Source organism: Hippopotamus amphibius, chromosome 4, assembly GCF_030028045.1.
Source record: "Hippopotamus amphibius kiboko isolate mHipAmp2 chromosome 4, mHipAmp2.hap2, whole genome shotgun sequence".
Lineage (NCBI taxonomy): Eukaryota > Metazoa > Chordata > Mammalia > Artiodactyla > Hippopotamidae > Hippopotamus > Hippopotamus amphibius.
This window is the reverse complement of record NC_080189.1, coordinates 150,045,177-150,063,453: the sequence shown is the minus strand read 5'-3', so window position 1 is coordinate 150,063,453 and position 18,277 is coordinate 150,045,177. Positions and strand designations below refer to the sequence as shown.

Here is an 18,277-nt window from a genome sequence, read left to right as displayed (position 1 = left end):
GGAGAGGGTGTGGAGAAAAGGGAACCCTCTTGCACTGTTGGTGGAAATGTAAATTGGTACAGCCACTATGGAGAACAGTATAGAGGTTCCTTGCAAAACTAAAAATAGGATTACCATATGACCCAGTGATCCCACTGCTGGGCATATACCCAGAGAACACCATAATTCAAAAAGACATGTGCACTCCAATGTTCACTGAAGCACTACTTACAATAACTAGGACATGGAAGCAACCTAAATGTCCCTCAACAGATGAATGGATAAAAAAGAGGTGGTACATATATACAATGGAATATTACTCAGCTGTAAAAAGCAATGAAACTGGGACATTTGCGGAGACATGGATGGACCTAGAGACTGTCATACAGAGTGAAGTCAGAAAGAAAAACAAATATCATATATTAACACATATATGTGAACTATAGAAAAATGGTACAGATCAACTGGTTTGCAAGGCAGAAATAGAGACACAGATGTAGAGAACAAGCATATGGACACCAAGCGGGGAAAGCAGGGAGGGTTGGGGGGGAATGAACTGGGGGATTGGGATACCAAATTGTACACTCTAAATATATGCAGTTTATTGTAAAAACAAACAAACAAAAAACCACAATGAGATGCCACCTCATATCCATTAGGATGGCTGTGATTAAAACAAAAGCAAATAACAAGGGTTCATGAGGTTGTGAAGAAACTGAAACATTTGTGCACTGTTAATGGGAATGTAAAATGGTGTAGCTGCCTTGGAAAACTGTATGGTGATTCTTCAAAAAGTTAAAAACAGAATTATCATATGATCCAAGTACCATACGATTCTATTTCTAGGTATATACTCAAAAGAATTAAAAACGGGGACTTCAACAGGCCTTTACACACCCGTGTTCATAGCGCAATAGACCCATTGGGAAACAACCCGAATGTTCACCAACAGATAAAGGATAGAAAAATGTGGTATGAACAATGGAATATTACTGAGCCTTAAGAAGGAAGGGAATTCTGACACATGTTACAACATGGATGAACCCTGAAGACATAATGCTAAGTCAAATAAGCCAGTGACAAAAAGACAAATCTTATATAATTCCACTGACATAAGGCAACTAGAGTAGTCAAATTCATAAAGCAGAAAGTTGAATGATGCTTTCTAAAGGGCAGGGGAAGAGGGGAATGGGGAGTTATTGTTTAATGGGCACAGAGGTTCAGTTCTGGAGATGGAGGGTGATAATTGTTGCATAACAATCTGAATTTACTTAATTCCACTGAACTGTACACTTAAAAATGGTCAAGAGGGTACCTTTTATCTTATGTTTGTTTGATAAATTTATTTATTAAAAAAAAAATGTGCATTCCCTTTCCTGTAGAATTCACCAGATAGAGGTACTGCAGAGGGGGAGGAAAAATTTTTAATGCACATACCAAGTTTAGGGTCCTTTACAAAAGAAGTAGGAGAATATGAAAAGACTAAGAACAAAAAAAATCTCTATGAAGCTCTTTCTTATGTCATATATATTTCAATAGACAATTACTGATTTTAAGAACCCTGAAAAGGAAAAAAATGTGTGTTAAATCCTCTGAAGTCACCATTTTCTGCTACTTTGTTCACAGGTTGTTGGTGCCCACTTACAAAGAAATGAAATAATGCTAACAATTTTTAACGGACAAATGGATCATTCTGTGGGCTGATCCTTCTCTTCTTCAAAATGCTTTACCTGGTGCTCTTTTTCTCTGGGCTTTGAGTGATTTTCAGGGTTTGTGGGAGTAACTAGATATTGGCTGTAAAAGTGGAGCCAAGTGTCTCTGTCAGTGGAATAGAGATTCTCTTCCTCATTTCACAGGAACAGGCTTCTAAACTCTTGGTGACATGGTAAAAGATAGGGAAGCTGAAGCAGTGATATCAGATAGGAAAATGATGGTGGGTTTACTGGCTCCTGTGACTCTGAACACAAATAAAATGTGTTTTTCAAAATGTCGTGTGGATGCTTTGAAAGCTATGCATCTCTTAGTCTACATTTGCAACCCCCTCTCCCTCCTTCCCCACTACCATAAGCTCCCGTACTTGGATATCAGTAGAAATTTTGGAAATCGCTTGAGGACCTACATGCATAAGTAAACACAGTGTGAAGTGAGGGTAACTGATGATGTGGTGGGGGCCAAAATAACTCGTGATCTCTTGTAGGTACTTCAGGGTTTGTTTATAGCTCGGAGCTTAAGATTTCTTCCTGTGTCCAGAAAAATCTAGGTTACCCTGGAACAGAATGCCTTTTGTGACACTGGAGTTCAATCTGTGGTAACTGGTGAGGTTGTTACATAGGATGTTTGTCTGATGTACACTACCCTAAGGAAGTTTTGATGTGTTCACTGGTAGGAAGTGAATAAAGCCTAAAAATGCCTCCAGATGATTTGTAATCTACTACGTACTAAATCCTAGTAAGACTAACCTATCTGCTACAATGATAGAGTATTCAGTGCTATAAAGTACAGTGATGTATGGTAACCACAGGGACAAAAATGTCTCCTATAATATCAAAGAATGTGTCAACCTAAGGACATATTATTTCCCTAATAACAAGGGAAAAAAAAACAAAGATAGGAACTTTGCTGGCGGTCCAGTGGTTAAGACACCACACTTCCACTGCAGGGGGCGCGGGTTCGATCCCGGTTCAGGGAACTAAGATCCTACATATCGCACAGTATGGCCAAAACATTGAAAAAAAAAAAAAAAAAAAAAAACCAAAACAAAAAGCCCAAAGACAGAGGTGATCAAAAAGATTAGTCTAGATTTCGACATCCTGTTAGGACTGCACCTAACCATGTTGATGAAATACCCATTCCTACCAAAAAATTACAAAAGCTACTTACTGTGTGCTGGCACAGACTTGAAGTGAAAGTTGTTTGTGATTTACGTGAAGTGAATTCATGAGATTTTGGGGTAGGGAGGGTGGAAGGGAGGGGATATGGGGATATGTGTATACATACAGCTGATTCACTTTAGTTATACAGCAGAAACTAACACAACATTGTAAAGCAATTATATTCCAATAAAGATCTAAAGAAAAAAAAAGTTAAATTAAAAAAAAGGGGGGAACGAATAGGTCAAATATCTAGGAAGGGAGTTGGAAAGATCTGGGTATACTGTCTGAGGACGATAGGGATGAAAATTTCCTTGGTTTTCAAACACGTTAAAAGCCAGTGTTCTGAGGACGATAATGAGGGTTTCTCCATCTTTGCTAACTTGAGAGGAAATGGCTTTTATCTACGACGTGAAATATTCAGTTTGTCTAACAGGGAGGACTTGGTAGGGAGAGTTATTAGGCAGGTAAGTGAACGAAATGAACAGAGTACAACCTCTAAGGCAAAGTTTATGCCTAATATTGACACTTAAGATTTAACATTCACTCGCTGCCTCGTGAAAAGTTTGGTTAAAAACATGTTTACTATTGAAAATTCTTAAGGCTCTTATTTACCAGCTTGAACTATTGTAAATGTCATGTGAAATTCATTTTGGTTGAGGAAAGAAGCACTTAAGGCTCATAGTGCAAGCCTACCCAATATGAGCAGAGAGGAGGCTTGAGGAGAGAAAGCATAGCCATTTTTCTCCTAATAACTCCTCTTATAACAGGTATAAAGTGCTCAGTTATTAATATATATGGTTGTTACATTTCTTACCAGCTGGAAATTAGTGTGCTTTCTAGCAAATGAATGGTCGCACTTTACAAACATCATTCGCAATTTTTAGAAATTTTACACCTGGTGTACATTAAGAAGATTACTGACGTTTTTCTCATTATTAATCTAATTACTTGAAAAAAAGTTATTCAGTGCATACTTTAGGGAATTGAATTTTTCTTTTTGCCTCTAGGATATAGCGTCCAAAAAACAGATAAAACAGAAATCCTTAATATAATTAGGAAAACAATTTTTGCCTTGTGAAATCACTCAACTCGCAAGTTTGAAATTTGACTGGAAGCAAACGTTTTTGAAATTGTTTTTCCTAGAAGAATAAAATTGTTTTACAAGTTTTAAACAAAGCCAATGCACTATTTTTGAATGTATGCTCATGATGCTTAGGACATATCCTTTTAGGATGTTGGAGGATCAAATTTCAACATAGAAAATTATCCTGACTATTCACACGGGGTGCTAACTTCAGTGTAGTGCCGTGGTTAAAACGGTGGATGTCATTCATTCACTCAATCAATCATTCAATAGACATTTCTGGGTGTCTCTTGTGTTGTAGGCTAATTGAAGAATAAATTGAAGAATAAATAAGACATAAGAATAAATGAGATAGAAAGAACCTTGCCTTCATGAAGTGTACATTCTAGAGACGAGCAATGGACAAGTGAATAAACAAATAAGATAATTACTATAGAGAAAATAAACAGGTTTTGAAAGGATGGTCAATTTAATCGGGGTGGTTTGGTTTGGCCTCCTGAGGAGGTAGCATTTGAGCTGACAGATTTTAATCTGAATTCTGCCACTTCCTGGTCCTGTGACATTGGACTGATTACTTCTCCGACTTTCAATTTTCTCTTCTATGAAATGAAGATACTATGATAGTAGTATCTTATAGATACTATAACAGAGATAATATGAGAGTAGAGATAATATGAGGCTCAAAGAAGACAGCAAAGTAACACAGGGCTTGGCGCATATTAAATGCTTAGCTAATTAATATTAGTCAATTCCTATTTTTATTAATAAACTATAACCATTACTCCAAAAGGATCAGGAAGCATTTTTTTTTTTCATTATAATACATGCTGCTCAGACCACACAGGGAATTGCTTCTGTCTTGTTGGCAAATCGAATCACATTCTGAGGCCTGATTGACTAATCTGTATTAAAACAGCTAGAGAGACTCCAAAGGCTTAATGCCCACTATCAGGAGAGAAGGTCAATTGGTTGTCCAGATAAGGACGCCTAAGTCCCAGTTACAAAATTTCTGCCTCTCCCAGAATTTATGTCATCTCTCTTTCAGGAACCAGATTCTAGTCTAAGTAGAAGGTTTTTTCGGGATCTGAGAATTGAAATTTAGGCGAATTTCCATTTTTTCCCCTTCTTTTCTCTAAATGTTAGGTCAAAGCATGCAGACGAACAGAAAGATGTGCAGAGGGGAAACAGATGTTTACGTTCATTTCACAGTCATAGGGCTGGGTGGATATGGACGAGAACGGCATCCAGGACTGAGCTGCACCGAAGCCACCCCAAGGATCCCAAGCTCTTTCCTGCTTTTTAAGACTCCTTTGCTTCTTCCTGTGAGAGTAGGTGTTCTCTAAGTTTTCCTCAGTGACCCCTCCGACGGTCTCACAGTCATGCTATTGCTGTTTTGCAGACAGCAGGCTCAGTGAACAGCAATTAACACTGGGCAGCTTTGCCAATCGTGCCTGAGGCTTTGCTCCCAGCAGCTGGTGCTTGGTGCACCCAAGTTTGCCTAATTAGTCTTCTTTCTGCTCTGTTTTACAACTGCCACTCTTCCCTGTTCTGAGTCTCGGAGGCTTTTCCCTTCCCTCCGAGGCACCAGGCCTTTCCCAGCACTTTATGATTCTCAGCCTTACGGATTCTCTTTCTTGCAGGGTCTCTCTATGTCTCAGCCATGGGTATAGATATTTTAAAAAAAGCACTCCGGTTCCTCATTTAGGAATTTGCTAGCTGTTTCTGAGAGGCTCTAAAGGCCTCTTCTGTCTTACACAGTTTCTCCTGTTAGAAACTACCAAGTCAAGAAATTATATATACATATGTCTATTTTTAACTTGCTTTTTACTGATTGATGGTTGGTTATAGAATTGTTCTTCTTAACTTGATTTCTATGTATCGTTATAGCATGAAGAAGGGTTTTCTGAACTTTCTAAATTACATTAGATTGAACTATATGAACTTACCATATCCAAATGGTTTTGGACTACAAAATGGTCATTTCATAGGTCCACCTAATAAGAAATGCCTAGTATCCTTGTTGAAATGTATAATTATAGCTCTCTCTGTTAGTGGGGCTGGTATAGAAGCTCTGGTGTGGACCAAAGAATCTGCATTTTTTCCTCTTTTAAATTGAAGAATAGTTCTCCTTTTTAAAGTTGACGTATAATGGAAAATAACTTGAATATACCGTTATGTATATTTAGATTATTAATACATATATGTATATTCAGATTATTTTCCATTATATGTTATCACAAGATCTTGAATATTGTTCCCTGTGTTATACAGTAAATTCTTGCTGCTTATATATTTTATGTACAGTAGTACATATCTGTTAATCCCATACTTCTAATTTATCCCTCCCCCACTGCCTTTCCTCTTTGGTAACCATAAGTTTGTTTTCTATGTCTGTGAGTCTATTTCTATTTTGTAAATAGATTCATTTGTATTATTTTTTAGATTCCCTATATAAGTGATATCATATAGTATTTGTCTTTCTCTGTCTGACTTACTTCACTTAGTATGATAATCTCTAGGTCCACCCATGTTGCTGCAGATGGCATTATTTCATTCTTTTTTATGGCTGAGTAATATTCCATTGTATATATATATACTACATCTTCTTAAACCAATCATCTGTTGATGGGCATTTGGGTGGTTTCCATGTCTTGGCTATTGTAAACAGTGCTGTTAAAAACATCAGGGTGCATGTATGTTTTTGAATTAGAGTTTTCATTGTTTCCAGATATATGCCTGTGAGTGGGATTGCTGGATCATATGGTAGCTCTATATTTAGTTTTCTTAAGGAACCTCCGTACTGTTTTCCATAGCAGTTGTACCAGTTTACAGAATCTTCATTTTTGACAAGCAGGTTTTTCTGATGACCAGGCAAATTTAGGAAATATAGGTATGTTATTTGTAGTCGAATAAATGTCTAATTAAATATGGTACTTAGGGCAATTTATATTGTTTATGAGTCTATTGTATTTGATGTAAGAAATTTCAGCCTAGTGAGTGTGATGATGATTACTAAGGGTCCATTAAAATCTGTTCACCCTTTCTTTGGGCATATAGCTAACCTCTCTTACAATAATGTGTGGCCTAGGGTTTAACTTCTCTCCAAAGAAATGTGAACAGAACTCATGCCTGCCACTTGTGGACCTGGCACAGACCACCACTCCTTGCCTTCCATATCCTCTTATCATCTCCTATCTAGATATAGAGCACTGCAAAGTCCTACCCAACAGCAGAGTCACAAGATGGAAAAAAGTAGATCCTTGAATAACCATATGGAGTAGAACCATCTCACCAACCTGAACACTTGCCCAGGTCTGCTATCTGAGCAAAAAAATAGAATTCTAACAGTTGGAATCGTTATAGATTTGGGTCTATTTGTTCTAGCATCCTAGCTTAGCTAGTGTGGTGCCATCATTACAAAATCCCCCAAAAAATGTGCTGTTAGCCTAACTGTTAAGTGGCAGGTGGTAGGAAAACAGAACAGACTGGAAAGATGAAGATCCATGTTATACTGTGGCAAAACATTTTGTAAAACTATTGTCTGTGAAACCTGGAAGGTAAACCTAGTTCTTACTGAGTCTATTACGTGCAAAGAAAAGATTGGGAAAAGCCAGAATATTAGAGTATATTAGTTGTTAGTGTGTTTAACTAGGTGTTACAAGAAAGAAAAGAGTTGAATTAGTTGTGTTTAAGCAGAGATAAACACATATATTAATGGCCCTATAGAGTTGGAAAATTATTTTCTGTGTCCCCCAAAGAAGATGCAGTTGAAAAAGGACTTTAGCAACAAATGTCCATTTTTCTGTTTAAACAGGGAACCAGCTCTGTGTCAAAGATAAGATCCAGGGTGTTGCCTTCCCATTTAAGTCTTTTGCTTCATTCGGGCTCTACATAGTTATTGTTAATTTGAGAGCAAAAGGCATTGGCTAGATGAAGCAGACAAAAAGTATTTTTAAATAGTATGTCTAGGAAAGACATACTTTGGTCTTTACCAGAAGCCTAATAAATTTTTAAAATTAATTAACTAATTAGCTGTTGGGTCTTCATTGCTGCACACAGGCTCTCCCTAGTTGCAGCGAGTGGGGGCTACTCTTCATCGTGGTGTGCAGGCTCCTCATTGCCGTGGCTTCTCTTGTTGTGGAGCACAGGCCCTAGGCGTGTTGTGGGCTTCAGTAGTTGCGGCACAGGCTCAATAGTTGTGGCTCACGGGCTTAGTTGCTCCATGGCATGTGGGATCTTCCTGGAGCAGGGATCAAAACTGTGTCCCCTGCATTGGCAGGAGGATTCTTAACCACTGCGCCACCTAGGAAGCCCCAGAAGCCTAACAAATTTTTGAGAGAATTGTGTTTCCAAAGAAATTCCAAACTTGGACTAAATAGTCTTCTGACTATAAAACAACACTTGAGCCTCGAAATTGAACAAGCAAGAAGCAGGCTATGAAAGTTGTGTGGCTCCTAAGAAAGACTGAGCCCCTGAGGCCTGATTCAGATGTGTGTCATGGATAAAAATGGATGAGGAAGAAGAATTCCCCAGAGACCCAAGCCAGGGGAAGTTGAGAATAATGGATGAAGAAATTCCTCCCAGAGAACAGCATAAGCATCAATTCAAGAAACTTCCCCCACTGCTAGGGCAGGGAGTCATTCCCACATTTGCCATCAGGATTCTGTTATCACTATGTCTCGCCTATTCTTTCCTTTTCTGAAAGGGGGTTTGGATATTTTGATTATCACATCACTGTTCTATCATTGCCTAAGGGGTGATTGTATATATGGGCCAGATAGTGAGTCTTTTGTTGGACCACAAGGAGCCATGTCTCCATCAAATGGAAAGGACCAGGCATCACCTGCATTGCTGGACTTTAACCTGTTTCAGTGAAAGACTGGGACTCTGGGCAGTCCTTCTTGGGTAAAAGTTTGTTTTACACGTGGGAAAAAGTGTGCAAGGATATTTGGTGCCTAGAGAATATGACGCAAACAGAGATGGCTAGTTTCCATTAAAATCCTCTTCTGGGCACGTAGGTGGGTTTTATTTCCCATCTTCCCTTAGACTGAGGTGTGGCCTTGTGACTAAGTTATCTCCACTGAAGTCTGACTGGAAATGATGTCTGTCACTTCCAGGCCTGGCCCATAAAACTTTCCATTCAAGTTTCTCCACGCTCATTCTCATTAGTCTGCTTGGATGAGGATAAATATGAGATCTTAAGGGATGGCAGGGTCACACGATGTAAAGAACCTGGGTCCCTAAATGACTAAATGGAAGAAAGCAGCCCCGCTCACTTGAATACCTGTTCAGGACCAGGAATTAGCAAGGCACATCCTGCCATGGTGTTAATCCCTTACATGTTTGGGTCTATTTGTTATAGCAGGTTAGCTACAACTAACAGTGGCTTTTGGATTGATGTTATTAGCTATACATCTACACACTGCTTACATTGTTTATGTACTGTTTCATGGCCTCCACTTACTCCATTACAGGTTATTTATCCTTGGGCAAATTGGTTGATAACTTTGTGACTTGGTTTCCTCAACAAAATGAGGAAAATAACAACACTGCATAGGGTTATTGGGAGGAGGCATTGAATTGCTCTATGAAAATATCTTAAATATGCTCATAGCAAGAATTTCGTAAGTGTATAGCTATTGCTATTGTTGTTAGTACATATTCTAGTGGTGTTTGAGTTTCCTAATTAAATACTACCACACTGCTTGTGGGATCACACGTGGCCACAATGAAATTCACGCTGAGACTACGTGTAAAGAACAACATAAATAAAAGCTGTATTGTGAACCATTACAAAGCGCTGAATGAATACACATGAACCCGGTCCTTTTGTTTGTGAAAATGGGGCATATCCAAAAAGTTGGTGGACGTCAGAGTGTTCAGGAATCATGCCAGGCCACTCTGTGATTCATAGCTCGCCCCTATTGAATTCATGGTGGAAATTATCCCGACTGAGCTATACCCAGAAAATTAACTGTTTGGATTCTGCTCATGAAGCCAAGGGGTGGGATGAATTTTTGTTTGTGGGAAAGTAAATTTTCAGCCTTATCAGAACCTGTGTCCTTACACAGAGGGCAAGGCCTCTGTAGATCCTTGTGATCTTGTGCTCAGGATTGGAGAGGGTGATCATTTCTGTTGTGTTTTCTTACCTGTCCTTTCCTCAGAGGTCTCATGTTAGTTGCCCACCTTCATGTTGCCTTTACAGAACAGACCAACTAGATCCCAAAACAAAGATGTCCAATGTACATATCTGAGCCAAGTTTGCTCTTTGCCTCACGAAAAGAGGGAGGGATGGCAGATTCTGAAAACGCTAACCTGGAAATAAAGTACCGTTTACCTGAAGCCCAACCTTGTTGGACAGTTAGGTAGTAACATTTATGAAGGAGCTTGGACAGTGAAAGGAGCCAGGCCGTGTGGCACTAAAAGTCTTGGTCACAGGGAGCCTGTTAGCTGAAGCCTGCATCGGTCGCAGGACTTGGTTTGCTGCCAGCTGAAGCTGGAATGCACGAGGGTTATGAACTGCAGACTCAGCTTCTAATCCCGGGAGCAAGACTTCGCTTGGGTCACCCTGGTCACAAACACTTAATTTTCTTTTTCCCTCTTCTATTCTTTCTTACTCCTAAGAGATGAAGGTCACAGTTTTCCTCTCTGCAGGAATGCTTTGGCTTCCTGAGTGTAATTTCTACCCCTGGAGCCTCTGAATGCGCTCGTGCTCACAGACATCACAGTGTAGGCTGTGGAAGGAACTGTCTATACAATTCCTGTCACTGCACCTTTGAAGTAGCATCCAAGAGTCCAGAAAAAGCATCAGACACACACCACGCTGCCTCAAAAAGAGATATTGGAGGGTTGAATACCTACAAAACATTGGGATTTTGAGCACCATGACATTTAGAAGGAACAGAGCAATTCAACTGGCCCGTTCTCGTCTCCTCTTTCACATGCTTCTTTTATATTTTTGCCTAAGGTTAAAAACCTGGTGATTTATTTCATAGTCCCATGAGAGATGTTTAGGTTTCCTTTTGGCTTACAAAAAATGAATCTCATCCATTCTCCAGAGGCTCTCAGGTGTCTTTAGAAAGAACAAAAGAGAAACTCCTGCGTAAATACTCCCAAATGGGCAGAACTGTGTCATAACACTTTATAGGCCTGGGGCTTTGTTTTTATTCACTCTTTATTATTTTATGTTATTTTTTCCTTGTGGATTGGACATAGTTTTCCCCATGCTCTGGCCATTAGGGTTATGATGGAGTCTACCTTGAACCAATCATCTTTTAATTGGGTGGAAAAAGTTTAGAATTGACTTTCAGCTCTCTGTGAAAATGACTTCCTCTTACATCTCACTCAGCTGATAGAGCAACTAGATTTTCCCCCCCTTTCCACAAATTGTGTTAATTTCCTGCATAGACAGACTGGGTTTGCAAATAGTGACAACATACGTTTTTAAACACTAGTGGTTTTCTTAGAGGGATGGGTGGTAGAAGAAAAAGCTATAGACACAACCAATTTTCATACAGAGGTAGATGGAAATGGTGAATGAGGTATGTCATGCACAGGCTTCAACTTGAATGGGATTATTTCATGCAGCCATGCACATAAACAGATGAACCACAAGCATGATCTAACTCAACATACAATCTAACTAAATTAGAAAGGGAAGTGTTATCCTTATCTCATATGCTGTGTGAAACATTAATTGATACTACTTTATCAGTGAGATGTCTGCCACAAAACTCAAAGCTAACGATAAGATGAAGACAGGATGGGAGAAGAAATGAGGTTGTTCCATGGTAAGCTGTGAAATCTCTAAAGGTTGTTAGGACATCCTGAGTCATCCCTGGAAGGGAGTAGGAAGAAGTGCCCAGAGATATTTCTCAGGCATACTTGTAAAAAGCGTCAGTAACCCTTTTATTATCTTCCTTCTACTGCCCCCAAGTTTTAGACCTAGCCCATAGTTGAACTTGGGGTTACTCTGTAACATGCCCTTTTATGGAGAACTATAAATGAGTGGGGCACTCAAAATTTAGCTAAGCTTTTGAATATAACACAAATGGAGGAATTTGAGTACATCCCATTGGTTTCCAAATGAAATTTATACATTGTATATTTACACTATTCAATAGATGTGACATTGGCCCACTGGGTAAAGAAAATTCAATGCTGTATTATAATTTCAGTAGCCATAAAATGATTATTTAAAATACAAACAAAATAGTTCAAAAATATAATGCATTTAATAAATATTTTGTATATTCCTTCCTAAAGAGACATCTGTTGGACCAACAATTTGTTCATTTATTCCTCAAAGTTTTAATGGACCAGGGATTATGAAGAGACTGAGATGACTGACACAGTAATTCATTAATTCGTTATCTATGGAGAGTATACTAGATGCTGAGTTCTGTTTTAGAAGGTGGGAATAGAGCAGTGGACAAGACAAAGTCCTTGCCCTCAAGGAGTTTACATTCCAGTGTGGGATAAAAATGGTGGGCAAATAAATATAAGTATAATGTCAAGTAGTGTTAAATCTTACGAAGAAAGATGAAGTAGGATAAAAAGTTAAAGCATGACTCTGTACTCATGTGTGTTTGTGTTAGTGTGTGTAAATGCATTAAATAATGTGATCAATTGAAGCTGAGGAGGATCTGGAGGGAATAAGTTCAGGTTGGGGGAAGAAGTGCAAAATCTTCAAGGAAGGAAGGAGTTGGGTGTGTTTGAAGAATATCAAGATGGCTGGTGTGGCTAGGGCAGAAATATCGAAGAACAGAGAGTTAGGAGAGGAGGTTGGAGAGATAAAGGGGAGCAAGTCATGCAGTGACTTGTAGACTGTGGTGAATGATGGGGTCTCAGGGTGAAGGGAGGTGATTGGTGAATTTGGGCTGTGAATACTCCTGTCAGCAGTGTGAAGAACTGACTGTATGGGACAAGACTGGAAACAAGGAATGGGAGGTGATTACAGTAACTTGGATGAGAAATGATGGTGGCTTAGACAAGAGTGAAAACAATGGAGGTGGTGAGAACTGATCAGATTTGAGGTGTATTTTGAATGTTGACCTGATTGGTAGCAGGAAGGGATAATAACTAGTGGTTTGGATGGAGAGGGATGGGCAGTATTATCAAAGGAAGAAAGGAGTTAAGGGTAATACCAAAGTTTTTTTTTGAGCACCTGGGTGGAAGATAGGGTCATATACTTCTATGGGGAAGGCTAGGGGAGGCATAGATTGGGGGAATTAAAAAATTCTGTTTTGGACCAGTTAAGTTTGAGAAGCCTATTAGATATCCAAATGGACAGTTGGATATAAAGAGTCTGGGTCACGGATTTTTTTTTTTTTTGTGGTAGAAATATATATTTTGGAGTCATCAGTGTATAAATAATATTTAAAGCCATAAGACTAGATACAGTCAGCCAGGGCATGAGCATAAATAAAGAAGGGGAGAGAGAGACTGCACACTGAAGTATGCCAATGTACAGTGGTAGGGAAGAGAGGGAGAAGGCAGCAGAGGAGATGGAGAGAGATTTGCCAGTAGGGGAATAAAACCCAGGAGAATGCAGTATCCCAGAAACCAAGGAAGTGTTTCAAGAAGGAGAGTATAAACAGCAAGAAAAGAGTCCAAGAGATAAGTAAAATGGGGACTGAGAATTGAACACCAGTTTTGGCAAGACATGACCCTTTCCCTCCGGAGAAAGGAGTGGGGAGTAGGGAAATAAGGAAACAGATGAATTGCTATACGGTGGTGGAAATTGTATTCTTGCAGTGTTGATACATTTCTGGAGATGGGTTGAAGATGGAGCAAGGAATTCTCCTTGGGGAGTCAAGGAAAGCTACATTGAGCAGATGTACTTTTGAATTCTGGTAGGTAGGAGGGAGAGAAAATAACCAAGATTTGTAAAACTTGAAAACATTTTTTTCTAGTTGGTTGTTGATTTTTCTACAGTCACTCATGCAAAACTAATATTTCCTCTCAAGTGAATATCCCGCTACTATTATTCCATGTAGACATATTTATCAATTATCAGTAAACACAATAAATATACTTTAAGGATAATACACACAATCATACCATACCCCATTTGGAGGATACTCTTGTAATTATATTTTTCATTGTTGTAGCCTTTATCTTTTAATTACATTTTAATTCCCTTTCATAGCTGTGTGCAAGTGTAGAGACCTTATTCTTTTTTTTTTATTGAAGTGTAGTTGATTTACAATGTTGTGCTAATTTCTGCTGTATAGCAAAGCGATGCAGTTATACATATGCATACATTAGTTTTTATCTTCTTTTCCATTATGGTTTATCACAGAATATTGAATATAGTATCCTGTGCTATACAGTAGGACCTTACGTTCAATTGTTTATTTATTCTATATATAATAGAGACCTTATTCTTAATAATAATAGCTACTGAGTACCTAACACTTGTGTGTTAAGGCAGTGTTCTAAGAACTACATATATTAATTAATTTTGTTCTCATGATCTTAATACCTCTATTGCCCCTTTAAAAAAATTCATGATAACTGAGGCACAGAGAAGTTGAACAACTTGCTCAAGGTCACACAGTAATGGCAGAGCCAGTATTAGAACTAGGCTGCCTGGCTTCAGAGCTCACTATCTTGAGCAGTATGCTGATTTCCATCCTTACTATTATTATATCTTTACCTTCCTGAGATGGGTAGCTATTAGGGAAATCTCTTATTCAAGGGATAGTCTTTCTTTGACTTGAATGTTTCTAAGTTCTTTGACTGCAATTTTCCAAAGACTCAATTAACTAGTTGCAGGTTGTCATTTCAGAATGAGCCAGTAGGACCCAGGGACTGGTTACCGGATACTTCTCCATATGGAGAAGAGAGCATGAGTTCTTTTGCAATTGACTGTAGATTCTCATGCGATGGTGTAAGGGTTTACGTTTAGTTGGTTCCTGTTTGAAGAGGGTGTTGGTAGAAAGAGTTAGGGTCTTTGTGATGGAGAAGATCCCTCTACTAATGGAAATATTCACTTCATTGTGCTCCTAGATGTATGTGGCTCACACCTTCATTTCCCTTGTAATCTAACTGCAAATGATGAGATGATTGTGTACTTAAAAAAGGTACAAAGTGTAAATCAAAGTAACAATGTTTGGGAATGTCTACTATGTGCAAAGTATTGCTTTGGGTACAGTGACTATGATTTCTTGAGAGCTAAAACAAAAAATAGCCAAAATCTAAGATGCTCTAGTGCTCAAATAACAGCAAGTATGTACACAACTGAAATAAACCAATTTGATCCTAGTGGAATCTAGCAGTGGTCCAGCCTTTGTTCGATCTCTAATGTTTTGTTATAGTCTGACTGTCTCTAAAGATGGTTTTATCCTCTTTCTTCCTGACACTGTACTGTAATTGGTTCACCCAGTAATTGGGGATGGGATATGTAATTTTTAAAGGCACTTGAAACCTCTCCCTTTAGTAGATTGTGGGTTCCATTTTTGATCTAAAAGTTTTTGAAATTAGGTACCAGCCAGTTCCCTATCCTGGCAGAAAGAGGGTGTAGAATAAATAACCTTTGCTAAGATGTTTATAGGTCAAGATCCTAATAACTTTCTTAAGTTGTAGACCTAACTTTACAATTAGTTTTTTCCCCCCGCTCAGGGTGAAAGTCTACCTGTACTTCTCTTCATTCTGTTCTCATTAAAATGTTCTTCTCTGGGCGCAGTCACTATATTTTCAGAAAAGCTTAGGGGAGCCAGCATTCAAATTTACTCTTGATTTCCAGAAATATAGAAAAACCTGCTAGAAAGTGGATACTATTTTCACTGTGGTTCTCTCTCTGTCTGCTCTGTAATAGTGTCATAAATCATGTACATGTAGTAGTAGGAGGAGATGTAGGTGATGGTTTAGCTCTGGAAACGAAGCTACTTCCTATAGAAAGGATTTCAAACGGCTCCACAGCAAAGCCAGCGCTCACACAGGTTTCCTGTGGGTCATTTCCCGTTTGCTGCTCTGGACCCAAAGCTAAAGTGAAGAAGAGAAATTTTCCTATCACAAAATCTCAAATCTCTTGTAACTCAAGATGATCTCAGAGTGATCAAGCGGATCGTTGTATTTAAAAAAGTTATAAAATCTAGGCTATTGTAAACCTGAAGCATTTTTAAGAAATTTAATAAGATTTGTTTTGGAGATTAAGAGAAAAAATGGAAAAATTTAGGTAAGCTATCACATGACAAACTTTACAACGCTCATAAAAACATACTGGAAAGAATTAAGTTGTGACTACAGTATCTTAGCCGTCAGATCTTAAAATATTTTATGCCATATTTTGTGCTTCGGGGACATATGTTGAAGCAATTAAAATTTTATTTTAATCTTTACTTTTACTTTTAAAACATATCAATTAAAAATTTCTCTTTTAGTTCAAGATACAGATTGCCTAATAGATATATAAAATCTTTCAATACTTTTTCTTCAATCTACCTCCACAGGAAAATGAAAGTACATTAGGACAGCACCAGTTGTTATAGAAAAATGTTCTAATGTTACTAATCTCAGCATTTCATTTATACATGGCATGGGATGAATATATGCGAAGTGGCAAGAACACTTCTTTCACCAGTTGTGTGGTTAGTGGTGTTTTTTCTTTGCTGTCGTTGTTTTGTTTTTTTTAAAAAAGAATTGTGATGCAATTACATTACATTTTAAAATGGTCACATTGAAGAAAGTTGATGGATCATCAGGCAAATGTTAAGTAAAATCTCTAGCCCCAAAGCCCGGAGGGCAGTTAGGGGTACTTCCCCAGCCTTATTCATTTGGTTTCACAGGGGAAAATTGTTACAATAAAATTGATACACAGGTTGTTCTAACAACAGCAAAGACCTTGGTTGTCTGCTATGCCCAACCACCTGGCTCCCGCCAGGCCTGCACCCAGTAGTGACACCGGAGATAGGTCAGGCCCCTCTGAAGCTGAGGTGTCGCCTCCCACATCCTTCACCCCAAATGCAGGTGTAGCTTTTCCACTTTCCTTACCTGCATAGTGATCAAACACAGTGGGCACGTATTCCTCCGGGAAGGCGTCGTTGGCGTAGCTCATCAGCAGGCAGGTCTTCCCCACGGCGCCGTCCCCCACCACCACACACTTCAGCATCTTCTTCTCCTCGTGGCCACCGCAGCCGCAGCTGCTGTCATTTCCCTCCTGGCCGTTCATTCTCGCGGCTCCAGCTGCTGTGACTGTGCTGCTGCTGTTGCTTCTCCTGCTTCTCCCAAAGCCCATGAAGCAAGAGGCAGGCTTGCGATCACTCTGTCTTACTTTGGGTAACTCGGATCGTGCAGACTTGTCCGAGGCGGCTGGCATATGCCCTCTTGCTTACCATACTGGTCAGGAAAGGTAACACACACTGGGGAGAATGATTAAAAGCATCTGCCCCTTTCCCCCATCAGTTTATGTTAAGAAATCCTCATTTTTCACCGAAGTCTAGGGGCTTCCTGGGACTCTAGAAATTTCAACAACCTGAGGTTTTCACTCTGCTCTCCTGTTCTCCAAGCCTGGCTGAAGACACAGTGGAATTTCGCTAAATCTTCCCCATTTTCTACTTCACATCTAACATGGAGGAAAGCTGGGCTTTTTAATGGAGTTTTCTCTTGCTTCCTCCAGCTTGCCGAGTGTCAGGAAATCATGGGTTTCCTGCTGCATTCCATATTAGGATCAGTGGGCTGGAGAAGGCTGCAACAATGGGAGCTCTGTGTGTGTGTGTTTGTACTTCTGGGGAACGCTGCCAGGACATGGAGTGGGAAAACACTAGGGGTCCCACTGCCGACTCAAGCTGTCAGACTTCCTGTTTCATCCATGGCTGGGGAGGCTGTTTGCCTGTGGCTGGCTGGGAAGAAGCTGACGAAAGGATGGAAACTGGGGAGTTCTGTCGGCCACAGAAACAGAGGGAACCACACCAGCCGTTGTAGGATAACATATGACATCATCCCTCACTGAGTCACCACTTAAAAGCTCTGCAAATGAAAACTGGACAGTTCTTCACATACTTAAATGAGAAACCCTAAGCAATTTGTCCTGGCAGTAAAGAAGAAAAGCTTCCAGAGTTGCATTGTTTCTTGTAGATCGAGGGTATAAGATGTGTGATCGGGTTTATAAGCCGCCACACTTGAGCTCAACGCTCAAACGTGTATTCCAGACACAAACATTTTTATGGTTGTAGCACATAAGAAATCAATCAGATGTGGGATGTTTTCATTTTCTTATTAGCGAATAAACACACATGTGCTTGGCTCACCCTTACTCTTGGAGATGGGAGTGTGTGGGACGGCTTTATTGGTTTGTTTCAGGTCCCCAAACGCTGCTTTTGCTTGAACAGTTCCATTT

General features: G+C 39.4%; 1 protein-coding gene across 2 annotated transcripts in view; it reads right to left on the bottom strand.

Annotated features, from left to right (window-relative positions):
• Nucleotides 1-17,533, bottom strand: part of RHOJ (ras homolog family member J) — an 86,108-nt gene extending 68,575 nt beyond the window's left edge. For both annotated transcript variants that reach the window (XM_057733221.1, XM_057733222.1), the window contains exon 1: nt 16,933-17,533. In XM_057733221.1, coding sequence (XP_057589204.1) covers nt 16,933-17,257 — 325 coding nt within the window. In that variant the 5' untranslated portion in view covers nt 17,258-17,533. The remainder of the gene's footprint in view (nt 1-16,932) is intronic.
• Between the last annotated feature and the right edge of the window lie 744 nt (nt 17,534-18,277).